Source organism: Leucoraja erinacea, chromosome 6, assembly GCF_028641065.1.
Source record: "Leucoraja erinacea ecotype New England chromosome 6, Leri_hhj_1, whole genome shotgun sequence".
NCBI lineage: Eukaryota > Metazoa > Chordata > Chondrichthyes > Rajiformes > Rajidae > Leucoraja > Leucoraja erinaceus.
This window is the reverse complement of record NC_073382.1, coordinates 10,137,083-10,161,409: the sequence shown is the minus strand read 5'-3', so window position 1 is coordinate 10,161,409 and position 24,327 is coordinate 10,137,083. Positions and strand designations below refer to the sequence as shown.

The 24,327-nt window shown below is 42.8% G+C and overlaps 1 protein-coding gene across 1 annotated transcript; it reads left to right on the top strand.

The window, feature by feature from the left end:
• Positions 1–23,363, top strand: LOC129697884 (NACHT and WD repeat domain-containing protein 2-like). Its single transcript, XM_055636590.1, has 7 exons — positions 1–752; positions 1,938–2,026; positions 5,446–5,562; positions 10,029–10,232; positions 11,424–11,568; positions 15,783–16,369; positions 19,451–23,363. The coding sequence occupies exons 1-7, from the start codon at positions 668–670 to the stop codon at positions 23,216–23,218; spliced, it is 4,995 nt and encodes a 1,664-aa protein (XP_055492565.1). The 5' UTR covers positions 1–667; the 3' UTR covers positions 23,219–23,363.
• The last annotated feature ends 964 nt before the right edge of the window (positions 23,364–24,327 follow it).

The following is a 24,327-nucleotide window of genomic DNA, read 5'->3' as shown; positions in this document are numbered from 1 at the left end:
ACTTTTTGTTTCGTTTATCTTACCATATTTGTGTGGATGTGTATGTATGTGAGTGTTGTTTGGCCCCATTTGGTTCCGACCTGATTTGGGTGGGTTGAAGGTGGGTAAGGGTAAGGGCTTTGAGGGTCGCTTACATACTGTTGCACAATTATGCCTTGACTGTCACTGTCTGTTATCATTGTGTGTATGCAAATTGCTGTGAAATTCAAATAAAAAGATTTAAATCATATCTGGGGGAATACATAACATGTTCGCTCAAAAGGTGGCTTGCAGAGACTTGTGTGATGTGTATGTATGTGTTGGTTATTGTAAATAGACGCATATTTACCAATGAATACATATGTATCGTATAAACCCGTGGAACCTGGACTCATTACCGCCCTGGAGTTCACCCGTTGCTGCGGTTTCCCAATGCAATCATTAGCACGATCTTTGATCATTAGTGTCTGGTGGGTTTCTTGCTGTGGTGTTTGCAGCCACAAGGGGCAGTGCCATCACGCCGGATTCATGCAGAATCCCCGGGGAAATAACATCGACCAGAAACAAAGTCTCATCCCTCATCTGAGAATCGCTCAATTGGAGCTACTTGGCCGAACAAAAACCTTTCCAACGGCTTATTGGGGCGGAACAAGCGCGGATTTTTCATGAATATTAACCGTTGTGATCGATGGATCACCACCGAGTTCACAACAGTAGCCTGACTGCTCGGACATCGAGATGCGTGCAGATATTTCTCTGTTGCAATCCAGAAGGTAAAAGTAACATCCCGTTTTCGTTGCAATAATCAACAAAGTCTCGTGCACGGGCATTGTTTAGCGCATATCTATTTAGTTCCAACAGGAGCATTAACAAGTTTCGGTGTTGATTTATCTTCAAAGCTGTATCCATTTCATTCCAATCACGCCCACGGCACATTGAGGATATCGCCGATAGATGGCTCCAGCTGATTGTCAAAGGAGCGAGAATTTGCTTTTGTGTAACGCCTTTCCCAACTTCCCGGAAACTTTAGAGTTCAGTCACAAGTGTTGAAGAGCTTCTCAAGTGTGGTCACTTTTGTAATGCAAAGGATTGTGGCGACCGATTTGTGCATAATTAAGGCCGCAATGGTATCTCCTGTTTTATTATTTCCTAATCCAATTTAAAAAAACATAACTTTTAGTTATAAATCAAGGAACTGCAGATGTTCAAGAAGGAACTGCAGATGCTGGAAGATCGAAGGTACACAAAAATGTTGGAGAAACTCAGCGGGTGCAGCAGCATCTATGGGGCGAAGGAAATAGGAGACGTTTCGGGCCGAAACCCTTCTTCAGACTCCCATCAGTCTGAAGAAGGGTTTCGGCCCGAAACGTCACCTATTTCCTTCACTCCATAGATGCTGCTGCACCCGCTGAGTTTCTCCAGCATTTTTATGTACCTAAGGAACTGCAGATGCTGTTTTACAAAAAAAAGACGCAGAGTGCTGGAGTAGCTCAACGGGGCAGGCAGCATCTGTGGAGAACATGGTGGAGTTTCTGTTCGGGACCCTTCAGACTTAGTTTCTTGATTGCTGCCTGTGGTGGCGTTACATTTCAGATAATGCTCCTCCATGGATGGTGAGAACGCTACCAGCCACACGCAGTTCCTAATTGTGTTGATCCAAGACTGCAAGAAATGTCAGATTGTGGAGATAGCCCATATCATCACTTCCAGTCTCTAACTTCCCTTCCATTGATTCCGTCTACACTTCAAGCTACCTCAGCAACGCCACCAGCATAATCAAGGACCAAACTCACCACGGTCATTCCCTCTTCTCCCCTCTCCCATCAAGCAAGAGGGGTACAGGAGTTTGAAAACGCATACCTCCAGATCCAGGGTCAGTTTCTTCCCAGCTGTGACAATAATAAACTAGAATAAATAATCAACTAAACTAATGTTTAAATTAATTGGTCATTTTTCAGAAACCGAAATGGAACGGAAGGCACTGAGGGAAAAGGTGTATCCAAAGCTACGAGAATATTGCAGACACAAGCATGGACTCGAGTTCCAGGTAACTATTGTAAGGTGTCCGGACAAGGGTCAGGGCTTCAGGATATCCCAAGAACTGTCTTTATTTATTCATTTTCCTGGATTGCATTGCTGGCAAAGCCAGAACTCATTGCCAGTTCCTAACTGCCCATGAAAAAGTGGTGTTAAGCTGCTGCTTTCCGGTGGGGATATTCCAGCAACCTGGTTGGATTCTAGGATTTCAACATTCATTAATTTTGAAATGCATATACAATGTCTTAAATGTAGGCTAATGCAACTTGTTTACAGCTATGAACTAAATGGCTAGATTTTTTAGTGGTGTTATAGAGTCATAGATTATAGCACGGAAATATGCCCCTTGGGCTAAGTCATCAATGTGACCATTGCCCCATCTATGCTGGTCGAACCTGCCCATGTTGAGCCTATATCACTCTAAACCTTTCCTATCCAAATGTCTTTTAAATGTAGTTGCAGTACTCGCCTCAACTGTGAACCATTACCTCTCATAAACCTCCTCTGGCAGATTGTTCCAAATACCCACCACCCTCTTTTCGAAAAGATTGCTCCTCAGTTTCCTATTAAATCTTTTCCCGCTCACCTTAAACCTATGTCCTTTGGTTTATGATTCCCCTACTCTGGGTAAAAGACTGAATTCACCCTATCTATTCCTCTCATGATTGTATATACCTCTCACTATCGATAATGGGGAGGTCAATACCTGTGATGGACTAAGCAATGTCCCCACTAACTGCAGTCTCCATCATGCCTGAGTGTTTAAATTACCAAACCAAGCAATGGTCCCCATTGTACATCTGCAGAGGTTCACTAGAGTATTCGGTGACATGCCAAATCACCTCAAACTTTTGCAAAAGTACAAGCGTTGATGAGCTTTCTTTGCATTAATATGCTGGGTCCAGTGCAGATTATCAGATCTGTACACCCAGGAACTTGTAGCTGTTGACTCACTGTCTTGCTGATGAAGATAGGTTCATGTTCAAAACTCTGCTTTGTTCAATTTAGTTTAGTTTAGTTTAGAGATACAGCATAGAAACAGGCCCTTTGGCCCACCGAGTCCGCATCGAACAGCAATCCCAGCACATTAACACTATCCTACTCACATTGGGGACAATTTACACTTATACCAAGCCAATTAACCTACAAACCTGTACGCTTTGGAATGTGGGAGGAAACCGAAGGTCTTGGAGAAAATCCACGCGGTCACGGGGAGAATGTACACACTCCGTACAGACAACACCTGTAGTCGGGATTGTACCCGGGTCTCTGGCTCTGCGTGCGGTGTAAGACAGCAACTCTACTGTTGTGCCTCCGTGCTGCCCTTGGTATTGCCAAACAGTGCCAGAGCTCCTTGGTCTTGGTAATGTTAAGAGCAAGGTTGTTCTTCTGGCATCACTCAACCAGAAACTAAAGGACTGTTTAGGTCTTTGGACATCAGGAAGGGAGCAGGTTAAAAGTCGGATGCCTCATATAACAATATAACAATTACAGCACGGAAACAGGCCATCTCGGCCCTTCAAGTCCGTGCCAAACACTTATTTTCCCCTAGTCCCATCTACCTGCACTCAGACCATAACCCTCCATTCCTTTCCCATCCATATACCTATCCAATTTATTTTTAAATGATAAAATCGAACCTGCCTCCACCACTTCCACTGGAAGCTCATTCCACACAGCTACCACTCTCTGAGTAAAGAAGTTCCTCCTCGTGTTACCCCTAAACTTCTGTCCCTTAATTCTGAAGTCATGTCCTCTTGTTTGAATCTTCCCTACTCTCAATGGGAAAAGCTTATCCACGTCAACTCTGTCTATCCCTCTCATCATTTGCAATCCAATACAATACAATACCGTTTATTTGTCATTTGAACTTCACATGAAGTTCAAACGAAATATGGTTTCTGCAGTCATACAAGAAAAGAACCAAGACACACACCAACACAATTTACACAAATATCCATCACAGTGAATCTCCTCACTGTGATGGAAGGCAAAGTCTTGTCTCTCCCCTGCTCTCCATTCCTCTCCCGAAGTCAAAGTCAAAGCCCCCGGCGGGCGCTAGGAAGTCCCACGGTGACTTAAAGCCGCGCCGGGCGATGTAAGGCCCTGCTCCGGGTCCCGATGTTGGAGCCCCGGCGGGCGCTAGCAAGTCCGCGGCCATTTAAAGCCGCGCCGGGCAATGTAAGGCCCCGCTCCAGGTCACTTTCAACCCCACGCAATTCAAGCGGGAGAAGTCACCGTTGCCGGTGACCCACAAAGCGGTCTTCCACCGGGGACCTGCGAGCTCCCGGTGTCACCATCCACCGGATTCGGGTCGCAACAGCGCGCCACCACAGCTCTCCACGCTCCGAAGCTGGCCAGCTCTACGATGGTAGGTCCGCAGCTCCGCAGGCTCCGTGACTTGAGCTGTCGTTCCGGTTGGAGGCCGCTCCACGGTGCTAGGCCCCAACGGCAACGGAGACCCGACAGGGAAAGGTCGGATCACTGTACAGGGAAGAGATCTAAAAGTTTTAAAAGTTCCAGGCACAAATCTATGTTGACTGTTCCTAATCAGACCCTGTTAATCCAGATGCTTATATATATTATCTCTAAGTATCCTTTCCATTAATTTGCCCACCACTGAAGTCAAACTAACAGGTCTATAATTGCTAGGCTTACTCTTAGAACCCTTTTTAGACAATGGAACAACATGCGCAGTACGCCAATCCTCCGGCACTATTCCCGTTTCTAATGACATTTGAAATATTTCTGTCATAGCCCCTGCTATTTTTACACTAACTTCCCTCAATGTCCTAGGGAATATCCTGTCCGGACCTGGAAACTTATCCACTTTTATATTTTTCAAAAGTGTCAGTACTTATTTTTCTTTGAATCTCATAGTTTCCATAGCTACTCTACTTGTTTCCCTTACCTCACATAATTCAATATCCTTCTCCTTGGTGAACACCGAAGAAAATAAATTGTTCAATATCTCCCCCATCTCTTTTGGCTCTGCAGATAGCTGTCCACTCTGTCCCTCTAATGGACCAATTTTATCCCTCAGCAACATTTTTGTGATTAGATGCTGTGGCTTCAGTGGAGATGGAACATTGAACCAGAGCATCACAGAAGGAACAGCCCCTGCAGAATATTGGTAGAGATGGGAGACGAAGGTGTGCCTAATGGTGTTATTTACCTCCAGCAAGTTTGACTGACAACCATCAAGTTGAGCTACATGGACAACCCAATTTACAAGTTGGGTTGAAAAAAGCACCGTATCTTTAGAATAATGCCTTGTCTAGGTTGGACGCCAGATGGAAACTTGTTGGAATTGGGACTACTTCTCTTGAGCTGTTCTGGGACCTCATTAAATACATGGCAGAAAATCTTTTCAAGAACCAATCTGTAACACAATAGTTATCTGCATTTCACAGACTATCCACTTTACAGGTAATTGATGCATACATGGGCGTGGATCCTGATGATGTCCACGATTTTGATGTCCGGAAGCTCCGGATGAAGTTGTTGGACGATTGTTTAAAGTTTTCCACTGGGCCGTATTTTGTGGTGAGTAATCAGAATCTGGACACAGAGCACTGACAAAGCTGTTCATAAGTCTGTTACCTGGCAGTGAAAATGGATGGTTACAATTGATCTAATGCAGATTGTAGCACCAACCACTCACTGACTGCAAGGTAACTGCGGAGGTTGGTGGGAGAACAATATAGCCATTCAGATAGCTCGTGGTTATTTAATTGTCGGCTGCAATCTCTCAGATTCTTTTGATCTATGAGACAGTTTTGACCTCGATTGTACTGCTGGAAATTCCCTAATTTGGTGGTTCACACCAACATAAGAGATAAACTGTTTTATTACAGAGACACTTGTAAGGATGACTGATTCACTCATTGGCTATAGTGCATTGTCAAGGGTTGATTCTGGGCTTGTGCTCACCATCATGCCTGTGCTCACAAATTCCCAAACATCTCAGGCCTCGATTTCCCTTCCTAAACCTTCCTCCTTCTGTTAGCTCCTGGTCAAGCAATGCTTCTTTTAAAAAACATTTCATTGTTGCATTCAGCCACCTCCTCTGCCACATGGCGTTGCCTTTCCGTGTCTTTGTAATTATCTTGAACACGATAAAATAAAAACCTGAAACATTAAGTCTGTGTTTCTCTCTCTACAGATGCTGCCTGACTTGATGAACACCATTGTGATTTCATCTCATATTTATGGCCTGTTTTGTTTTTGGTTTGGGAACTGTGCTTCTTTGGGATATCTGTGCTTCTACAATTCTTCCCAGTTTTAATCGGTATTTTATAGTCAATATATATATCTGCAGTTCCAAACATCTCAGGTCTGGATTTCCTTCCCAAAACTTTCCTACTTATTGACCACTTTTTCCCATCTCTTTAACCACTCTTTTAGTCATCTGTACTAATATATGCCCATGCATGAAATGTTGCTGAATTATGTGAAGCACTTTGGGACAATGCACTACAGTGCATTGAGAAAGTATTCAGACCCCTTCACTTTTTCCACATTTTGGTACATTACAGCCTTATTCTAAAATTAATTACAATCATTTTTTTAATCATCAAACTACACACAATACCTCATAATATAAAAGCGAAAACAGATGTTTAGAAATTTTTGCAAAGTAATTAAAAGGAAATAACTGAAATATCACATTTACATAAGTATTCAGACCCTTTGCTGTGACTCTCAAAATTGAGCTTCGGTGCATCCTGTTTCCATTGATTATCCTTGAGATGTTTCTACAACTTGATTGGAGTCCACAAGTAGTAAATTAAATTGATTGTACATGATTTGGAAAGGCACACACCTGTCTATATATGGTCCCACAGTTGACTGTGCATGTCAGAGCAGAAACCAAGCCATGAAGACGAAGGGATTGACTGTAGACCTCCGAGACAGGATTGTGTTGAGACACAGATCTGGGGAAGGGTATAAAACATTTTTTGCAGCATTGCAGGTCCTGAAGAGCACAGTGGCCTCCGTCATTCTTAAATAGAAGAACTTTGAAACCATCAGGACTCTTCATAGAGCTGGCCACCTGGCCAAACTGAGCAATCAGGAGAGAAAGGCCTTGGTCAGGGAGGTGACCAAGAACCCGATGGTCACTCTGACAGAGCTCCAGAGTTCCTCTGTGGTAATGGGTGAAACTTCCAGAAGGACAACTATATCTGCAGCACTCCACCAATCAGGCCTTTATTGTAGAGTGGCCAGACAGAAGCCACTCCTCAGTAAAAGGCACATGACAGCCCGCTTGGAGTTTGCCAAAAGGCACCTAAACAAGATTCCCTGGCCTGATGAAACCAAGATTGAACTCTTTGGCCTGAATGCCAAGTGTCAAGTCTGGAGGAAACCAGGCACCGCTCAACACCTGGCCAATACCATACCTACGGTGAAGCATGCTGTGGGGATGTTTTTCAGCGACAGGAACTGGGAGACTAGTCAGGGTCGAGGGAAAGATGAATGGAGCAAAGTACAGAAAGATCCTTGATGAAAACCTGCTCCAGAGCATTCAGGACCTCAGACTGGGGCAGAGGTTCACCTTCCAACAGGACAACGACACAAAGCTCACAGCCAAGACAATGCAGGAGTGGCTTTGTGACAAGTCTGTGAATGTCCTTAAGTGGCCCCTCCAGAGCCCGGACTTGAACCCGATCGAATATCTCTGGAGGGACCTGAAAATAGCTGTGCATCAACACTCCCCATCCAACCTGACAGAGCTTGAGAGGATCTGCAGAGAAGAATGAGAGAAATTATCCAAACACAGGTGTGCCAAGCTTGTAGCGTCATAGCCAAGAAGACTTGAGGCTGTAATCACTGCCAAAGGTGCCTCAATAAAGTACTGAGTAAAGGGTCTGAATACTTATGTAAGTGTGATATTAGTTATTTATTTTTAATTATTTTGCAAAAATTTCTAAACACCTGTTTTCACTTTTTTATTGTGCGCTATTGTGTGTAGATTGCTGATAAAAAAAATGAATTGAATCCATTTTAGAATAAGGCTGTAACGTAACTAAATGTGGAAAAAGTGAAGGGGTCTGAATACTTTCTCAATGCACTGTATGCAAACTAGTGGTAATGCTAATGTTTACAGCATTTTATTAAGATCTAGCCCTATCCATTACTAGCAACATATGCATCATGAATAAAGCAATAAAGATAATTTGTTTGTCAGTTCTTCTGAAGCCTTGAGGGTGAGCTGTACTTAGTGGTGATGGTCTCTCTCATCTCTGAATCAGAAAGTTAGGGATTTGGGTATCATTGCCAGCAGCCCGTTGAGCAGGTGCCAAGTTAATTTAACAGGGTACTACTCAGTTCTGATGGGAGTGTGGTGTCCCATCTATTTCAATAACCCATGCAGTATTCTGTCCCATCTCGATCAGTTTGAGGAAGTATGAATATACAAAGCTCCAAACTAAGATCTGCTGGATATAAAAGGATGGCTTTCTTCTAGGTTACCAAGAATAGAGCAAATATTATATCTAGGTGTGATGAACTGGATGGCAGTTCATCAGTCTTTGCCTTGGGATCCTTAATGCCTTTCTCCAACCTTGTCTACGTGTGCTGAGCTATCCCAGAACCTGCCTCCTGCATCTTGTCCAAACAATCTTGAATCAGCAAGTGTGTGGTGTAAGCCTCTTCAACTTGAGTAATTGATTTTAATTGTGTTCATTAACCCTTCATTAACCCTCTGACTAATCTTTACTTCTCAATGCACATTTCAGATTTTTTCCAAAGCTTCACGTGACCATTCTCACTATTAAGTGCATGTGCATAATTCCCTTAATTTACATTGATCAAGGTGCAAATTTACACTAAAATCCCCCCCAAATTCACTGCATCTGATTGTACTACACGGTCATCAGAGCCATGGAGATAAACAGTGTGGAAACAGGCACTTTGGGCCATCAAGACCACACCAATCTTTTACACTAATCTTATATTAATCTCTTTTTTTGTTAAATTCTCGACACATTCACTTCAATTCCTCCCAAATTCTACCACAAGGAGCAACTTACAATGGCTAATTAATCTTCCATAGTCTTGGGAATGCAGAAGGAAACTGGAGCACCTGAAGAAAACCCATGCAGTCACAGGGAGAGCATGCAAACTCCACGCAGCCAGCACCCAAGGTCAGGATTGAAGCAGGACTTCTGGAGCTGTGAGCCAGCAGCTCTGTTAGCTGCATCACTGCTGATTCACCTTGGTTTCACGGCATTGCTCTCATCATCCAACCAATTATTCATGGCAATGTTATTAACACTGGGATAACAATTTAAATATGTGAATCGAGATAGAGAATTGTACTTTAGTAACTGTGCCCATATGTAACTAAATATAGTTCTGGTGCTTACCTTTATGTCCAATTGCTGTTGTGGGAAACCTTCAGAGCACCTACTGAAATCTTTTTCTCCAGCGGTGTAGTGTTCCTTACCAGGAACTATACAACAGGAGGTGCAAAACCAGAGCAAATAAAATCATGGGAGACCCCTTCCACCCCTGGAACGGACTGTTCCAGCTACTATGGTCAGGCAAACGCCTCCGTTGCCATGCGGTGAGAACGGAGAGGCTGAGGAGTTTCTTCCCAGAGGCCATTCGGACTGTAAACGCCTACCTCACCAGGGACTAACTCTACTGAACGTTTTTCCTTCCATTATTTATTATGTAAAAGAATATGTGTGTTATGATTGTGTTTATAATTTGTTTGGTTGTTTGTCTTTTGCACAAAAGTCCGCGAGCATTGCCACTTTCATTTCACTGCACATCTCGTATGTGTATGTGACAAATAAACTTGACTTGACTTGACTTTAAGCAGGCAGTGCACACATCAGTCTGAAGAGTCCTGACCCAAAACATCATCTGTCGTTTACCCTCCACAGATGCGGCCTTGCTTGCTGAGTTCCTCCAGTACGTTTTTTGTTTGCTTATATGCAGTTCCTGATTGATATTTTCCAGTATGAAATATCACAATGCCACATGTTTCAACTCTTCATTAGGCATTAATAGGAGAACAATATGGAAGTACCGGAATACCAGAAGAAATTGAAGCCAATGAGTTTGAGATGATTCTCTGCAGATTGCAAAATGAAGGCCTTAACACCACGGTACTGGAGAAATGGTATCATCGGGATGAGAATTCTGTTCCAGCTGCCTACCGCCTGAAATCTAAAACTGATGTCCTTCCTAACTACTGCAACAAGGTGAGCTGCAATGCATTGCACACCCTATTTCTCAAGCACTTTATAGAAAGCTGTCTGACTTGAATTCTCCACCATTGAAGGTGGTTGAAATGGCTAAGCACGTGACAGATGCAATTTAGTCAGGATAAATGTGAGGTGATACGTGTAGTAAGGGACATGATGAGAGAAATCTTGTGGGTGCACAATCGCAAACCTTTGCAGGTAGTAGGTTAATCAGATATGGTGACAAAGGAAGTCTATGGAATATTTGGTTTTGTACACAGGGCATGATACAAAAACACATTTTCAAATTGTTGGTTGTCTCAATTTGAGTATTGTATACAATTCTGAACACTTTGGGAAAGATCCTGGAAGGGGAATGTGGGGATAACACCAAGCATCGGGATGTTCAGTGATGTGTAGAGATTGGAGAATTGGGATTATTGCAGCAAAGATTTGAAAGATTAACATAGATACATCAGGATGGATATAGGGTCTCAAATGGAAGTATCAACCATGCCTTTGTCGTCACAGATGCTGCTTAACCTTCTGAGTTATTTCAGTACTTTCTCTTTGTCCGGGCCATTTATGTGGCGACTTTTTGCATACCTTAAGTTGGGTATGCTAAACAAAGAATTTTGTGACTTGTCACATGTGACAATAAAGTATCAATTAATTAATTAATTAATTCAATAGTTTGTTTTTGTGCCAGATTCTAATGTCTATAACCATGAGTCTCCATTTGAAGATCTAAAACATGCTAGTGCTGTAAATCTAAAATAAGAACAGAAAATTAGGGAATACTCATCTGGTTAGGCCTTTGTCGTTGTGTCCTTGGGGCAAGACACTTCACCCACCTTTGCCTGTGTGTAAATGCAATGTAATTATGTGAAGCACTTTGGGGTCAATGCAAGTTGACTAAAAATGTGCTATATAAATAAGATTATTATTATTATTAGGCAGCATCAATGGAGAGGTCTCGCCACAGATGCTGCCTGACCTGCTGAGGATTTCCAGCACTCTCTGCATTTATTTTTATAACCAGCTTTCCTCCATAATACATTGTGCATAGGATGTTAATTAAGTTAGTTCATGATTTCCCATCTAAAGGATCCAAATTTTCAGTCAGTACATATACAGTGACAAAGCCCGATGGATGTTGATCTTTAAATTCCTCTTGCTGCTTCATAGTAAATTAATTCAACTTTACAGACTGAGAGAAGAGCATGGGAAGCAGCTCGTGAAGCGTGGCACGACAACTTCACAGAAATGAAGATGATATTTGCTACCATAATTAAGAAGTGTCTTAAAGAGGAAACAATAAAACCAGACCAAGCTCAAAAATACTTCATCTCAGGTAAAAGTTATTTATTTGGCTTGTTTGGTGTGTGCTAGATGTCTGTTTGTTTGTGGAATGAGTTTGTATGGTAGTATTGGTTACTTGACCACTGGATCATTGATTGATGATCCTAAGAAATGAGTTCAAAACCCTTTGCCGGTCCTGGGAATTTAAATTCAGTTAATTCAATAAATCTAAAACAATAAAGCTATCAGTTATCAGTAATAGAATTATCATTATTATATGACAATTTTATATTGATGTCTAAATTTTACGCTTAGTGTGGCGACCTGAATATTGATCACATAAGTCTTGGTAAAACCCATCTGATTAATTTAAGTTCTTCAGGGAAGGAAGGCTGTGATCCTTATTCAGGCTAGTACTTATGTCCTTAGTGGTCAATGTGGTTGTCAATTAACTGCCTTGTGAAAATGGCTTAGGAAACAGCTTTGCTATTAAGAGATGTACATTAAAAACAATGCAAATTAAAAATAATTCTCCCTCATCCTGTTTTTTTTCTCCATAATGGCAGACATATGTCGAATGTGATGGGGGGGGGGGGGGGGGAGGATAGACCCCCAAAAATTTGTGAGCATTGCTACTAATGCAGCGTAGTTTCCAGTCCTCCTGATCCCTCTTGCCACTGGAATAAGATTTTGCTCTGTGAAACTGTGTGGTAGCTGTGGTGCAACACCATTGGCAACTTCCATTGCACAACATGATGTTTTAGACCTGGGGTATCAGGATCCTCATGGTCCCAAAAGGATCTCAAGCACTATATCAATTTGGTTCCACTAAAATTAAAGAGATAATGCTTCTTCTGGAGGGGCAAACTGAAAGAGGAATGTTTTTTTTCCTTGAATGAGCTTTCAAGAGTGACCTAGTCTGGCATCACGGCAACCCCCCCCCCCCCAAGGAATTAATCAATGCTTTTTACCCTTTGGCTTACGATAACACCAGACACATGCAATGATCAATAGTGCAAAGGCAACAAGCCTGGGAAGCTACAGATGAGGATGTAGGATGTGTACACCAACCATGAAAATCCTGGCCCACATCGCAAAGGGAGACCAACTGATCCTCAATGTGAAAATGAGAAGGACACAATCCTTCAACTATAAACTACTCTGCACTATTCGAAGTTGAGACCAAAGCACCCAGTGAAGATACGTCACCATCTGGTGGACGGGAGATGAAATACATTTTAAGTTTCCAAGCATCATACTAATCCATAAGGATGTCTGAAGAAGGGTTTTGGCCCGAAACGTTGCCTATTTCCTTCGCTCCATAGATGCTGCTGCACCGGCTGAGTTTCTCCAGCATTTTTGTGTACCTTCGATTTTCCAGCATCTGCAGTTCCTTCTTGAACGCCTGGAAATGTAAGCTGCATTTAAATCTGGCATTATTCCCAGCTGGCCAAGCCATGGGGAATAAAGGCATGATGTTGGCCTCCTGTTTAGATGACCATTGGTTCTTGCAGTATCCCATCCAAATCAAAGGAGGAGATTGGATATGGTAAACCTTGTGAAGGAGAAAATGGTAATTTGTGCAAATAATCTGGGGATGGTCTGACAGCTTGGAAAGCCAAAGGAGTCTTGAGTATTTTTTTTAAACGGTTAATGATGATGGTAGATTTGAAATTACAGATCTGCATCATCCTACCACAACCAGAGAGCAGTGCTGAACTACCATCTACCTCATTGGTGACATTCGGTCTATCCTTGGCCGGACTTCGCAGGTTTTACTGCAAATGGCTCGATTGTAATCATGTTTTGTCTTTCTGCTGACTGATTAGCACGCAACAAAAGCTTTTCACTGTACCTCGGTACACGTGACAATAAATTAAATTGAACAGAATGGGAGAGGAATGGTAACTGTTTATAAGGAAGATTCATTGTTTATTTAAAGTAGCATTGGAATGAAATCCTGTAATGATGAGTGAGAACTTGAGAAATATGAAGTTTTCCACTTTGCTGCACATCAGGGAAAAGTAGTGTATTTGCTAAATAAAGGGGAAAAAAATAGGGTGTTGATGTTCAAAGGAACCTGGGTGTGCTTGAATATAATTCATAGAAGTATAACATGCAGGTGCAGCAATTTTGAGAGTATTTGAATACTGTATACAAATAAGGAAATAAGGAGTGCCAAAACACTCCACTGCGGCAAGCCTCAACGACTTCCGCCCAGTTGCACTTACCCCCATCATCACCAAGTGCTTCGAGAGGCTGGTCCTGGCACACCTCAAAAGCTGCCTACCCCCCACACTGGATCCCTATCAGTTTGCCTACCGCAAGAACAGGAGTACGGAGGATGCCATCTCAACGGCTCTTCACTCCGCCCTCTCCCACCTTGACAACAGATACACTTATGTAAGAATGCTGTTCATCGATTACAGCTCAGCATTCAACACCATTATTCCATCAAAACTGATCACCAAACTCGGTAACCTGGGCATCGACCCCTCCCTCTGCAACTGGATACTGGACTTTCTAACCAACAGACCCCAGTCTGTGAGGTTAGACAAGCACACCTCTTCAACCCTCACCCTGAACACCGGCGTTCCTCAGGGCTGTGTGCTGAGCCCCCCCCTCCTCTACTTCTTCACCTATGAGGTACTAACACCATCATCAAGTATGCAGATGATACAACGGTGATTGGCCTCATCAGCAACAACGATGAGCTGGCCTACAGGGAGGAGGTCCAGCACTTAGCAGCATGGTGCGCTGACAACAACCTGACCCTTAACTCCAAGAAGACCAAGGAGCTCATTGTAGACTTCAGGAAGTCCAGAGGTGGCACGCACACCCCCATCCACATTAACGGGACGGAGGTGGAACGTGTTTCTAGCTTCAGGTTCCTGGGAGTCAACATCTCCGATGACCTCTCTTGGACCCACAATACCTCTACTCTGATCAAGAAGGCTCATCAGCGTCTCTTCTTCCTGAGGAGACTGAAGAAGGTCCATCTGTCTCCTCAGATCCTGGTGAACTTCTACCGCTGCACCATCGAGAGCATCCTTACCAACTGCATCACAGTATGGTATGGCAACTGCTCTGTCTCCGACCGGAAGGCACTGCAGAGGGTGGTGAAAATTGCCCAACGCATCACCGGTTCCACGCTCCCCTCCATTGAGTCTGTCCAAAGCAAGCGCTGTCTGCGGAGGTCGCTCAGCATCGCCAAGGACTGCTCTCACCCCAACCATGGACATACCCTAAATGAGGGACATTTACCCTCCTACCATCCGGGAGGCGCTACAGGTCTCTCCGTTGCCGAACCAGCAGGTCGAGGAACAGCTTCTTTCCGGCGGCTGTCACTCTACTAAACAACGTACCTCGGTGACTGCCAATCACCTCCCCCGGACACTTATTATTTATTTTTTATTCAAATCGTTTGCTATGTCGCTCTTCAAGGGAGATGCTAAATGCATTTCGTTGTCTCTGTACTGTACACTGACAATGACAATTAAAATTGAATCTGAATCTGAATCTGAATCTGAAAACATTGCAATTATATGGGGCATTAGTGAGGCTGAAGTTGGAGTATTGCGTATCATTTTAGAATTACCCAAGCAAGGATGCATTTTCCACAGAGAAAGCACAATGAAGTCGCAAGATTAGTGGTGTATGAAGGAAGATCAAGTAGACTGGGACTGTGCTCTATAAAGTTTAGAGGAATGTGAGGAGATCTTATCAAAACAATTTTTTTAAATCTTAAAAGGTATTAACAGGCTAGATACAGGAATAACAGTTCCCTTGCTACATTGGGGATCCAGTTTCCAAATTAGTTACAATCGTTTGGGATTGAAATGAGGATACGTTTGTCACCAAACGTGGTAAACCTACCAGGGTGACTGTGGAAACGGAGTTACCGTGTTCGTTCAGAATAAAGATCAATAGATACCTGAATAGATTCGTTCAGAATAAAGATCAATAGAAGAAAATCAGGGTTAAGTAGGGAAAGCTGGTAAATAAGTTCATTAGTAATAGGATCAGAATTAGGCCATTTGGCCCATCAAGTGTACTCCACCATTCAATCATGGCTGATCTATCTCTCCCTACTAACCCCATTCTCTAGTCTTCTCCCCATAACCCCTGACACCCATGTAGCCAATGAATAGCAAAACAGGCTTTAGAGCCAGATGGTCTACTTCCGCTCCTGTGTATTGTTCTACATTTTAATTAAAAGCTTGAATGCCTTTGCATTAAATGGAATGTCTTTATTTTATTCTGCAGCTCTTGAAGCTGAGTTGCAGCATGCTGTGATAAATCAGCCCACCAACATTCTACAAAACTGCATTTGCTATATTTGCAAAATTCCACACCTCACTCGTCATCTGAAGAAACTCCTTGAAAACCAGAAGGAACTGCAGGACTCCGAAAGACAGCTGCCTCAGGATGCCCAGGAGCACGGCAAGCTCCTGAGACTGCGTGATAAGATTCTCCCATCATTGGCCACCGTCTCAGGTTTACGTGTTTACACTTCAATGTTGCTGGGCAACTACAAGCAGGATCACATTGGGCAGATGAAACAGGAATACATCGAGGGGCTTTGTCGGCAGTTCTATACTGATATTGTTATGCTCATTGACAGCAGCAACATCAACACACAAAAACCTGCAGATAATGTTGATGGTGTGGTAGAGGAAATGATGAAGCATGCAGCCTTATGCAATTTATATGCAACCCTTTCTGACTTTGAATGGAAAGAAAAGGATCAAATTAGAGAATACATTGTTGGGAAACAAATGAACAGCCCCTTCATCATTGTGGGAGGGCCTTGCACTGGAAAGACCGTTCTTTTGGCAACCTGTGCCAAACAGGTAACGGATTTTTCATTTTCTTTAACAACATTCACCAGGATGTTACTGGGGATGCAGTGTTTCAATTATGAGGAGAGACTGGAAAGGCAATGATATGTTTTCCTTGGAGAGAAGATTAAGAGGGGGCATGATTGAGAGTAATTAGGGTAGACTGAAGGAATCTTTCTTCCCCTTATCAGAGGTGGCTAAAACTAGATGACACAGATTTATGGTAAGGGGCGAGAGATTTAGAGGGGATGTGAGGGGAATCTTTTTCACTCAGAGAATGGCAAGTACCTGGAATGCACTGTGGAGAAAGAGAGGTGGAAGCAAGTTGCTAACAACATTTAAGAAGTGTTTGGCCAAGTACATAAATCACTTAGTTATAGGTTATGGGACGGATGTAGGGAGATGGGATTAATATGGATGGGTTCCCAATGGTCAGCTGAATGGCCTGTTTCCATGCTATTTGACTCCATGACTTAAAAAGCACAAATTTGTGGGTACTCGAAGTCTGAAATGAAAATGAAAAGAAAATGTTCAGCTGGCCATACAGAAACCATGGTGAGCAGAAACCTAATTATATCTCAGGTTAGTACATTTGCTGAGGACACCAAAATTGGTGGTATAGTGGACACTGAGGAGAGTAATCTAAGTTTACAAAAGTATCTGGATCAACTTGGAAGTGGCCAAGAAATGGCAGGTGGAAATTATATTTCATCTGAATGGCAGATGGAATTGAACTCAGACCAGGGTAAGATGATGCAGGGCAGGACTTGCAGAGTAAATGGAAGGGCTAAGTGTGCTGAGGTGTGAGATCGAGGGGTACAGGTACATAGTTCCTTGAAAGTGATGACACATTTGGACAGGGCAGTGAAGGTGTTTGGCAGGTGTGCCTTCATCGGTAAAGATACTGAGTACAGTCGTCAGCACGTCATGTTGTAGCTGTACATATTCTGCCTTTTCCTTGTGTGTTTCTGAATTCCTTCTGAATCCAATCTTTCATTTGCTCTCTTTATTCCACTTGCTGTACTTGAGAAATATCATGGAAGAATTTTGTTGTATTCTTGTCTCTTTGAGCTCTAATTCAAGAAATAATTTACCTATTACTCTTTACCCTCCTTATCAGTGATCAATGTATTCCTTTCTGAATCCTTGCATCTCAATAGTAAAATAAATACTCACTGAATATTCACTGAAACATAGAAACATAGAAATTAGGTGCAGGAGTAGGCCATTCGGCCCTTCGAGCCTGCACCGCCATTCAATATGATCATGGCTGATCATCCAACTCAGTATCCCGTACCTGCCTTCTCTCCATACCCTCTGATCCCCTTGGCCACAAGGGCCACATCTAACTCCCTCTTAAATATAGCCAATGAACTGGCCTCAACTACCCTCTGTGGCAGAGAGTTCCAGAGATTCATCACTCTCTGTGTGAAAAAAGTTCTCCTCATTTCGGTTTTAAAGGATTTCCCCCTTATCCTTAAGCTGTGACCCCTTGTCCTGGACTTCCCCAACATCGGGAACAATCTTCCTGCATCTAGCCTGTCCAACCCCTTAAGAATTTTGTAAGTTTCTATAAGATCCCCTCTCAATCTCCTAAATTCTAGAGAGTATAAACCAAGTCTATCCAGTCTTTCTTCATAAGACAGTCCTGACATCCCAGGAATCAGTCTGGTGAACCTTCTCTGCACTCCCTCTATGGCAATAATGTCCTTCCTCAGATTTGGAGACCAAAACAGTAGCACATACTCCAGGTGTGGTCTAACCAAGACCCTGTACAACTGCAGTAGAACCTCCCTGCTCCTATACTCAAATCCTCTTGCTATGAAAGCCAACAACATACCATTCGCTTTCTATACTGCCTGCTGCACCTGCATGTCTACCTTCAATGACTGGTGTACCATGACACCCAGGTCTCGCTGCATCTCCCCCTTTCCCAATCGGCCACCATTTAGATAATAGCCTGCTTTCCCGTTTTTGCCACCAAAATGGATAACCTCACATTTATCCACATTATACTGCATCTGCCAAACATTTGCCCACTCACCCAGCCTATCCAAGTCACCTTGCAGTCTCCTAGCATCCTCCTCACACCTAACACTGCCCCCCAGCTTAGTGTCATCCGCAAACTTGGAGATATTGCCTTCAATTTCCTCATCCAGATCATTAATATATATTGTAAATAGCTGGGGTCCCAGTACTGAGCCTTGCGGTACCCCACTAGTCACTGCCTGCCATTGTGAAAAGGACCCGTTTACTCCTACTCTTTGCTTCCTGTTTGCCAGCCAGTTCTCTATCCACATCAATACTGAACCACCAATGCCATGTGCTTTAAGTTTGTATACTAATCTCTTTTGTGAGACCTTGTCGGAAGCCTTCTGGAAGTCCAGATACACCACATTCACTGGTTTTCCCCTATCCACGCTACTAGTTACATCCTCGAAAAATTCTATAAGATTCGTCAGACATGATTTACCTTTCGTAAATCCATGCTGACTTTGTCCAATGATTTCACCACTTTCCAAATGTGCTGCTATCCCATCTTTAATAACTGACTCTAGAAGTTTCCCCACTACCGATGTTAGACTAACTGGTCTGTAATTCCCCGTTTTCTCTCTCCCTCCCTTCTTAAAAAGTGGGGTTACGTTTGCTACCCGCCAATCCTCTGGAACTACTCCAGAATCTAAAGAGTTTTGAAAGATTATTACTAATGCATCCACTATTTCTGGAGCTACTTCCTTAAGTCTGAAGACCCAGATGCCTTGTTACCTTCCTTTCTGTTTCATCTCTTCCATTTAATCATCGATCTATGTTGGCTTCTCTGTGTCACTAGGGTCAGGAGTGCTTCCAGACGATTGGTAAATTGCCAATATTACCCCGCTGTACAATAAGGAAGCAAAGCAGAATAGTGGGAACTATAGGCCAGTTAGTCTGACTTCAGTGGTTGCTAAGATTTTAGAGTCCATTATAAAAGATGAGGTTCGACACAAAATCCTGGAGTAACACAGCGGGACAGGCAGCATCGCTGGAGAGATGGAATGGGTGATGTTTAGGGTCGAGACCCTTCTTCATTCTTTATTCTGTGTTTCTTCTCAGATTTGTTCGTGGCTGAATAATTGTGAACCTATTATAGTCAGTCGCTTCCTCTCTACAGGCCGCAAGGTCTGCTTTCGGACTGTCCTGAGTGGAATCTGTCACCAAATAGCAAAGACCTACCACAGACCTACACCAAGGTACTCTGACAACGCTGAAGAATTAATGAACTGTTTTGTAACCCTTTTAGAGTTGTCATCTGAACATCATCCGTTGATAGTAATGATAGACGGTGTTGATCAGGTCTCTGAAGCTGAAAATGCCAGAACAGTTTGGTGGCTTCCAAAGAATCTGCCAGCCTTTACCCGGTTAATTATTTCCACTACAATAAAGACGTATGGAATTGCACAAGCAAGCAAATTGTTGCAACCAAATGAGGCATATTTTCTTGAGTTAAAGCCAAGAGAGAGGAAGGAATGCAACAAAATTCTCACACAACACCTACTCTACTCCAATAGAAGAATTACATCAGGGCAGCAGATATTTGTGAATACGGCTCTGGGGCAGTGTACTCTTCCACTTTTTGTTAAGTTACTTTATAATGAAGTGCTTTCTTGGACATCTCATGATGATATTAATGACCAAACTTTAGGAATAACCATTCATGACAATATTGAGCGACTACTTAAACGACTTGAGAAGAAACATGGGAAGGGTTTCGTTTCCAGAGCTCTGGGTTATATCACACTGGCAAATTCAGGACTCATTGAGGCTGAACTGCTGGACATATTGTCACTTGACAACTATGTGATAGAACACATTTTACCTCAAAATGATTTGCCAGCTTCAGTGAGAGTACCATATTATGCATTAGCAAGACTACAAGAGGACCTGAGAGGGTTTTTAGTGGGAAAGTCACAGAATGGAGTAAAATTGCTTGTCTGGGCAAACAGACATTTTCCACAAGTTATTAACAGGTATTACCTCCAGAACCTGGAGACTGTGCAACAAATGCACAATGTCATGGCAGAATATTTTAATGGCCGATGGTCTGGAGGAAGGGGGAAGCCATTTCCTATCACTATGTTGCAGCAGGGCCCAGTGAAGGATCAACAGGAGCATAAGGGGATTTCTGAACACAGGTCTTTGATGGGAAAATATGTTGATAGGCAGCAACCTTCACAACCATGGCTTTTTCAAGTTCAGTCTTCTTCGGAAGGCCATTCTCTAGTCTTCCCAAATAATAGAAAAGTTGAAGAACTGGCTTATCATTTGAGAAGAATTGGAAGGCTGGAAGAATTATATTTTAATGTGTTTTCTTCATTCACATCCCAACATGCAATGATTAAAGCTGGTCACTTGGTTCCGCTAATAACCGAGTTGGAAGAGAATAATCAGACATTAAATCAAAGGGGTCTTAGATTTTTGGCAGCCATTTTGAAGAGTGCATATTGTTTACTGCAAAAATCCCCTGATCAATTTTCAATGGTTATTCAGTTGAGACTTCTGCCATTTGTAGGAACATTCCCACAAATGTTCAATTTCCTGATGCAAGCCTATAAAGAAGGGCTCCAGCACTGTGTTATTGTTGTGCTACACAGTCCAGTGATTACTGTGCCCAGACTGCTTACCGCGTTGTGCACCTCTGACTTTTCTGCAGCCACTGATATCATAGAAATTCAGTCACAGAATCTGGTTCTTGTGACAGTGGAAAGTGGTTCTGTATATGCTTGGAACCCAGAGTTTCAAAAACCTTGGGAACAATTAAATACAAATGGTGTTAGAGTTACAGGAGCCAGAATAACAGATGGTGACCAATTCCTTGTATTAGCAACTGGACACAGCACTATATTAGTGTATGACTTTTCCAAGCGATCCCTCCTTTATGAGGCTGAAGTGAGAAGAACATTTGATAGAGTCAACGCAAAGATTCTTCAGTCAATCAGTGGCTTTGCTTTGTGCAGTACAAACGTGGTGGTGTGGTTTGTTAATAGCACAGTAGTGAGGATCTTTGATCTTAATTCTCACCACACAATCAGGCAGTTGAATTGCCAACATGAGGTTCAGTGTATTTCTTTTTCTACTGATGGAACATATGTACTGTGTGGACAATTGCAAAGTACAGTCACGATATTTAATATTCACACTGGTTGCCAGATAGCCACGGTTGCTTGTGAATTCCATGAAGTCCCTGTTTATTCCATTTTCCTGTCTGCCTCCAACAGAGAAATGTATGTTGTAGACAAGGTTGGAAATAAATTTATTTGGGACACAGTAAAGCTAACCCAGCCAAGTCTTCAGGAAAGTATTATGTGTCCAGATGATGTAGATGAACTTCTTAATGTTGAATTTTCTTCCAACTCCCTCCTATTGTGTAAGATGTCTTGTATTGAACTCTGTGACACACTGAATTGGAATATGTCAGACATGTTCAAACCTCCAAAAAATGAATATTTCATCCAAGCTATATTGTCACAAGATTGTTGTTGTATTGTAGCTGCAATCAGTGGTTCTGAGGCATTATTTGTGTGGAAGAGAGAGACAGGGCAGTGTGTTCTAATACTTGAGAACAGGTTTGGTACACCACTGAGATTATCTAAGTGCTTTTCGCAGAAGTCTTTAGTATCATTCACTTCAAAGGGATATCTCATATCCTGGGACTTAGATTGCATAGAGAGAGTTTCAGGTCTAGCAAAGGCAGAAAAGACCATAAAAACAATTCTTTCGAAGCAAGGGAAGTATTTTTATACTTCTGATGGTACCAACATCATACTCAAATGGAGTCTGGCTTTCTGTCAAATAGAGGCTACCTTTGCACATGCTGATCTCGTCAAAAACTCTGCTCTCACAAGAACAGGGGCCACTCTGATAACCACAGATGTGAGCGGTGATCTTTATGTCTGGGACACAAAAACTGGTCAAAACCTACACCGGATCAGATACAATATTGTGACACAATTATTGGTAACACCAAATGATCACTTTGTGGTGTCGCTTTGTGAGGACTGCATTTCTAAGGTCTGGAATCTGTCCAATGGGCATGTTGTCTGCAATATTCCCATACCTCTAAAGAAAGCAATAATAATGCCAGAAAGTACGTTCATTTTGGGTCTTCATCAACATCGCCTCCTTGCTGTCAGCCTATGGTCAGGTGGCACAGTCAAGCGATTTGAATGTGCTGACAAATCTCACATTATTGCCTTTCAAACACTGAAAGATTATCCAGACTACATCTTGCTAATTACATCTTCTGGAAACATGTTTACCTGGAACGTTGCGGAAGAAACTTTTTACCAACAGGTCCAGCTCCCTTTCAAATTGTCTGGCCAACTGGATGACTTTCAGGTGTCTGATAATGGGAGCATTGCAATTTTGTCAGTTATTGATGAGAGTATCAACGTCTTGGACATCCTACATGGAAAATTGTGTGTCATTGGTACCGAGGGAACTATCTTTAATCAGCAATTGACAAGAGATGGTCAATATGTTGTTTACATGGATTACAGAGATTCCTGTACTTGTGACTTTCATTCAAGTCCAACGCTTAATATAGTTCGAATAACAGATGGGAAAAATATTGGGTGCTGCTACTTGTGCAAAATCCCCTCCAGTATTCTTGTCTGTGAATGTGATTTAAATATCTTGGTGGGTTTTGAAGATGGGAGTGTGGGAATTTATGCAGTTGCTGACTATCCTAATGCTGAGAGCAAACTTAAAAGCCATCTGACCGAGGTGACCAAAGGTGAATATATTTTTAAAAAGAAAGATTGGTTGTTTAAAGACTTACCTGATGCTGTTTGGGTAGATTCACTCAATGAATATTCACAGTAACTTCTTTGCGTATCTTGGTGTTCCATAAATACGAGCAGACAATACCAATCCCTTAGTCTTTTACATTTTTGGACAACACACAAAGGACAAAGGACATTTATTATCACATACACTAATTGGTGCAGTGAAATTTGAGTTACCATGCAGCACATTAAACATAAAACATAAAAACATCCCCCCACAGCAGAATCAGCGTTTCCCACTGTGAGGGAAGGCAACAAATTTCAGTCCTCTCCTCTTGTTCACCCGTGGTCGGGGTCTATTGAGGCCTCCGCAGTCGCCGCGACGGCGGCCCGATGTTTCAGGCCCTCTCGTCTGGTGATGGAACTCCGGCGTCGGAAGAATACACTCAGCGGCTTGGAGTTCCGAATCGGCCGCTTCCTACTGGAGACCACGGCTCCTGAACTCCACAGGCCGAGCTGGGTGGAGCTCCAACAAGGCGATCCTCGGCAAAAGATCCCAGGGCTCCGCGATGTTAAAATCAGTGCCACACGCAGACCGCAGCTCCACGATGTTAAAGTCGGCAGTCCCAGCACTCCGGAGCTCCAACACGGCGACCCCGGTAAGGCATCGCCCGATCGGCGATGGCACTTCTGTGCTGCGCCGCTGCTGAAGCTGAAACTCTGGCCAGTCTCCGGCAGGAAAGGCCGCACCAATCCAGATGGTAGGCCGCGAGGAGGTGGTGAAGATGTGTCTCGGAGGAAAGACGCATCCTCGACCAGGTAGTGACTGAGAAAAACAGTTTCCCCCTTCACCTCCCTCCCCCCATCCCACACATAAAAAGACTAAAAGACCTCCAAAACAAAACTTTTTGACTGACTAAAAATGTTAAAAAAGGATTCATGTCCGAGCTTTGCTATAGAGGTTTAATATAAATAAGGTGTTTGTTAGATGAATCATTTGTATTTTGTTACAGACTACCAAAAAGAGAATTATGAAGAATGATTTGCGGCATCATTAACCTGTTGAATGAACAGTCCTATAGAAAATGATGCCCAATTGGTCTTCTATACAGCACTAGGTATATGGGCTTTGTTTATGATATTTTAATAGCTTAATACAGTAAGTGATGAAAAAACATCAATGTGCCGGATCAAAAATAACTGAAA

Coding starts and splice junctions, on each gene's coding strand:
- LOC129697884 (XM_055636590.1), top strand. CDS start 668: ATGGATCACCACCGAGTTCACAACAGTAGCCTGACTGCTCGGACATCG. Junction 2,027..5,445: donor AGCATGGACTCGAGTTCCAG/GTAACTATTGTA, acceptor TCCACTTTACAG/GTAATTGATGCATACATGGG. Junction 11,569..15,782: donor TCAAAAATACTTCATCTCAG/GTAAAAGTTATT, acceptor TTTATTCTGCAG/CTCTTGAAGCTGAGTTGCAG.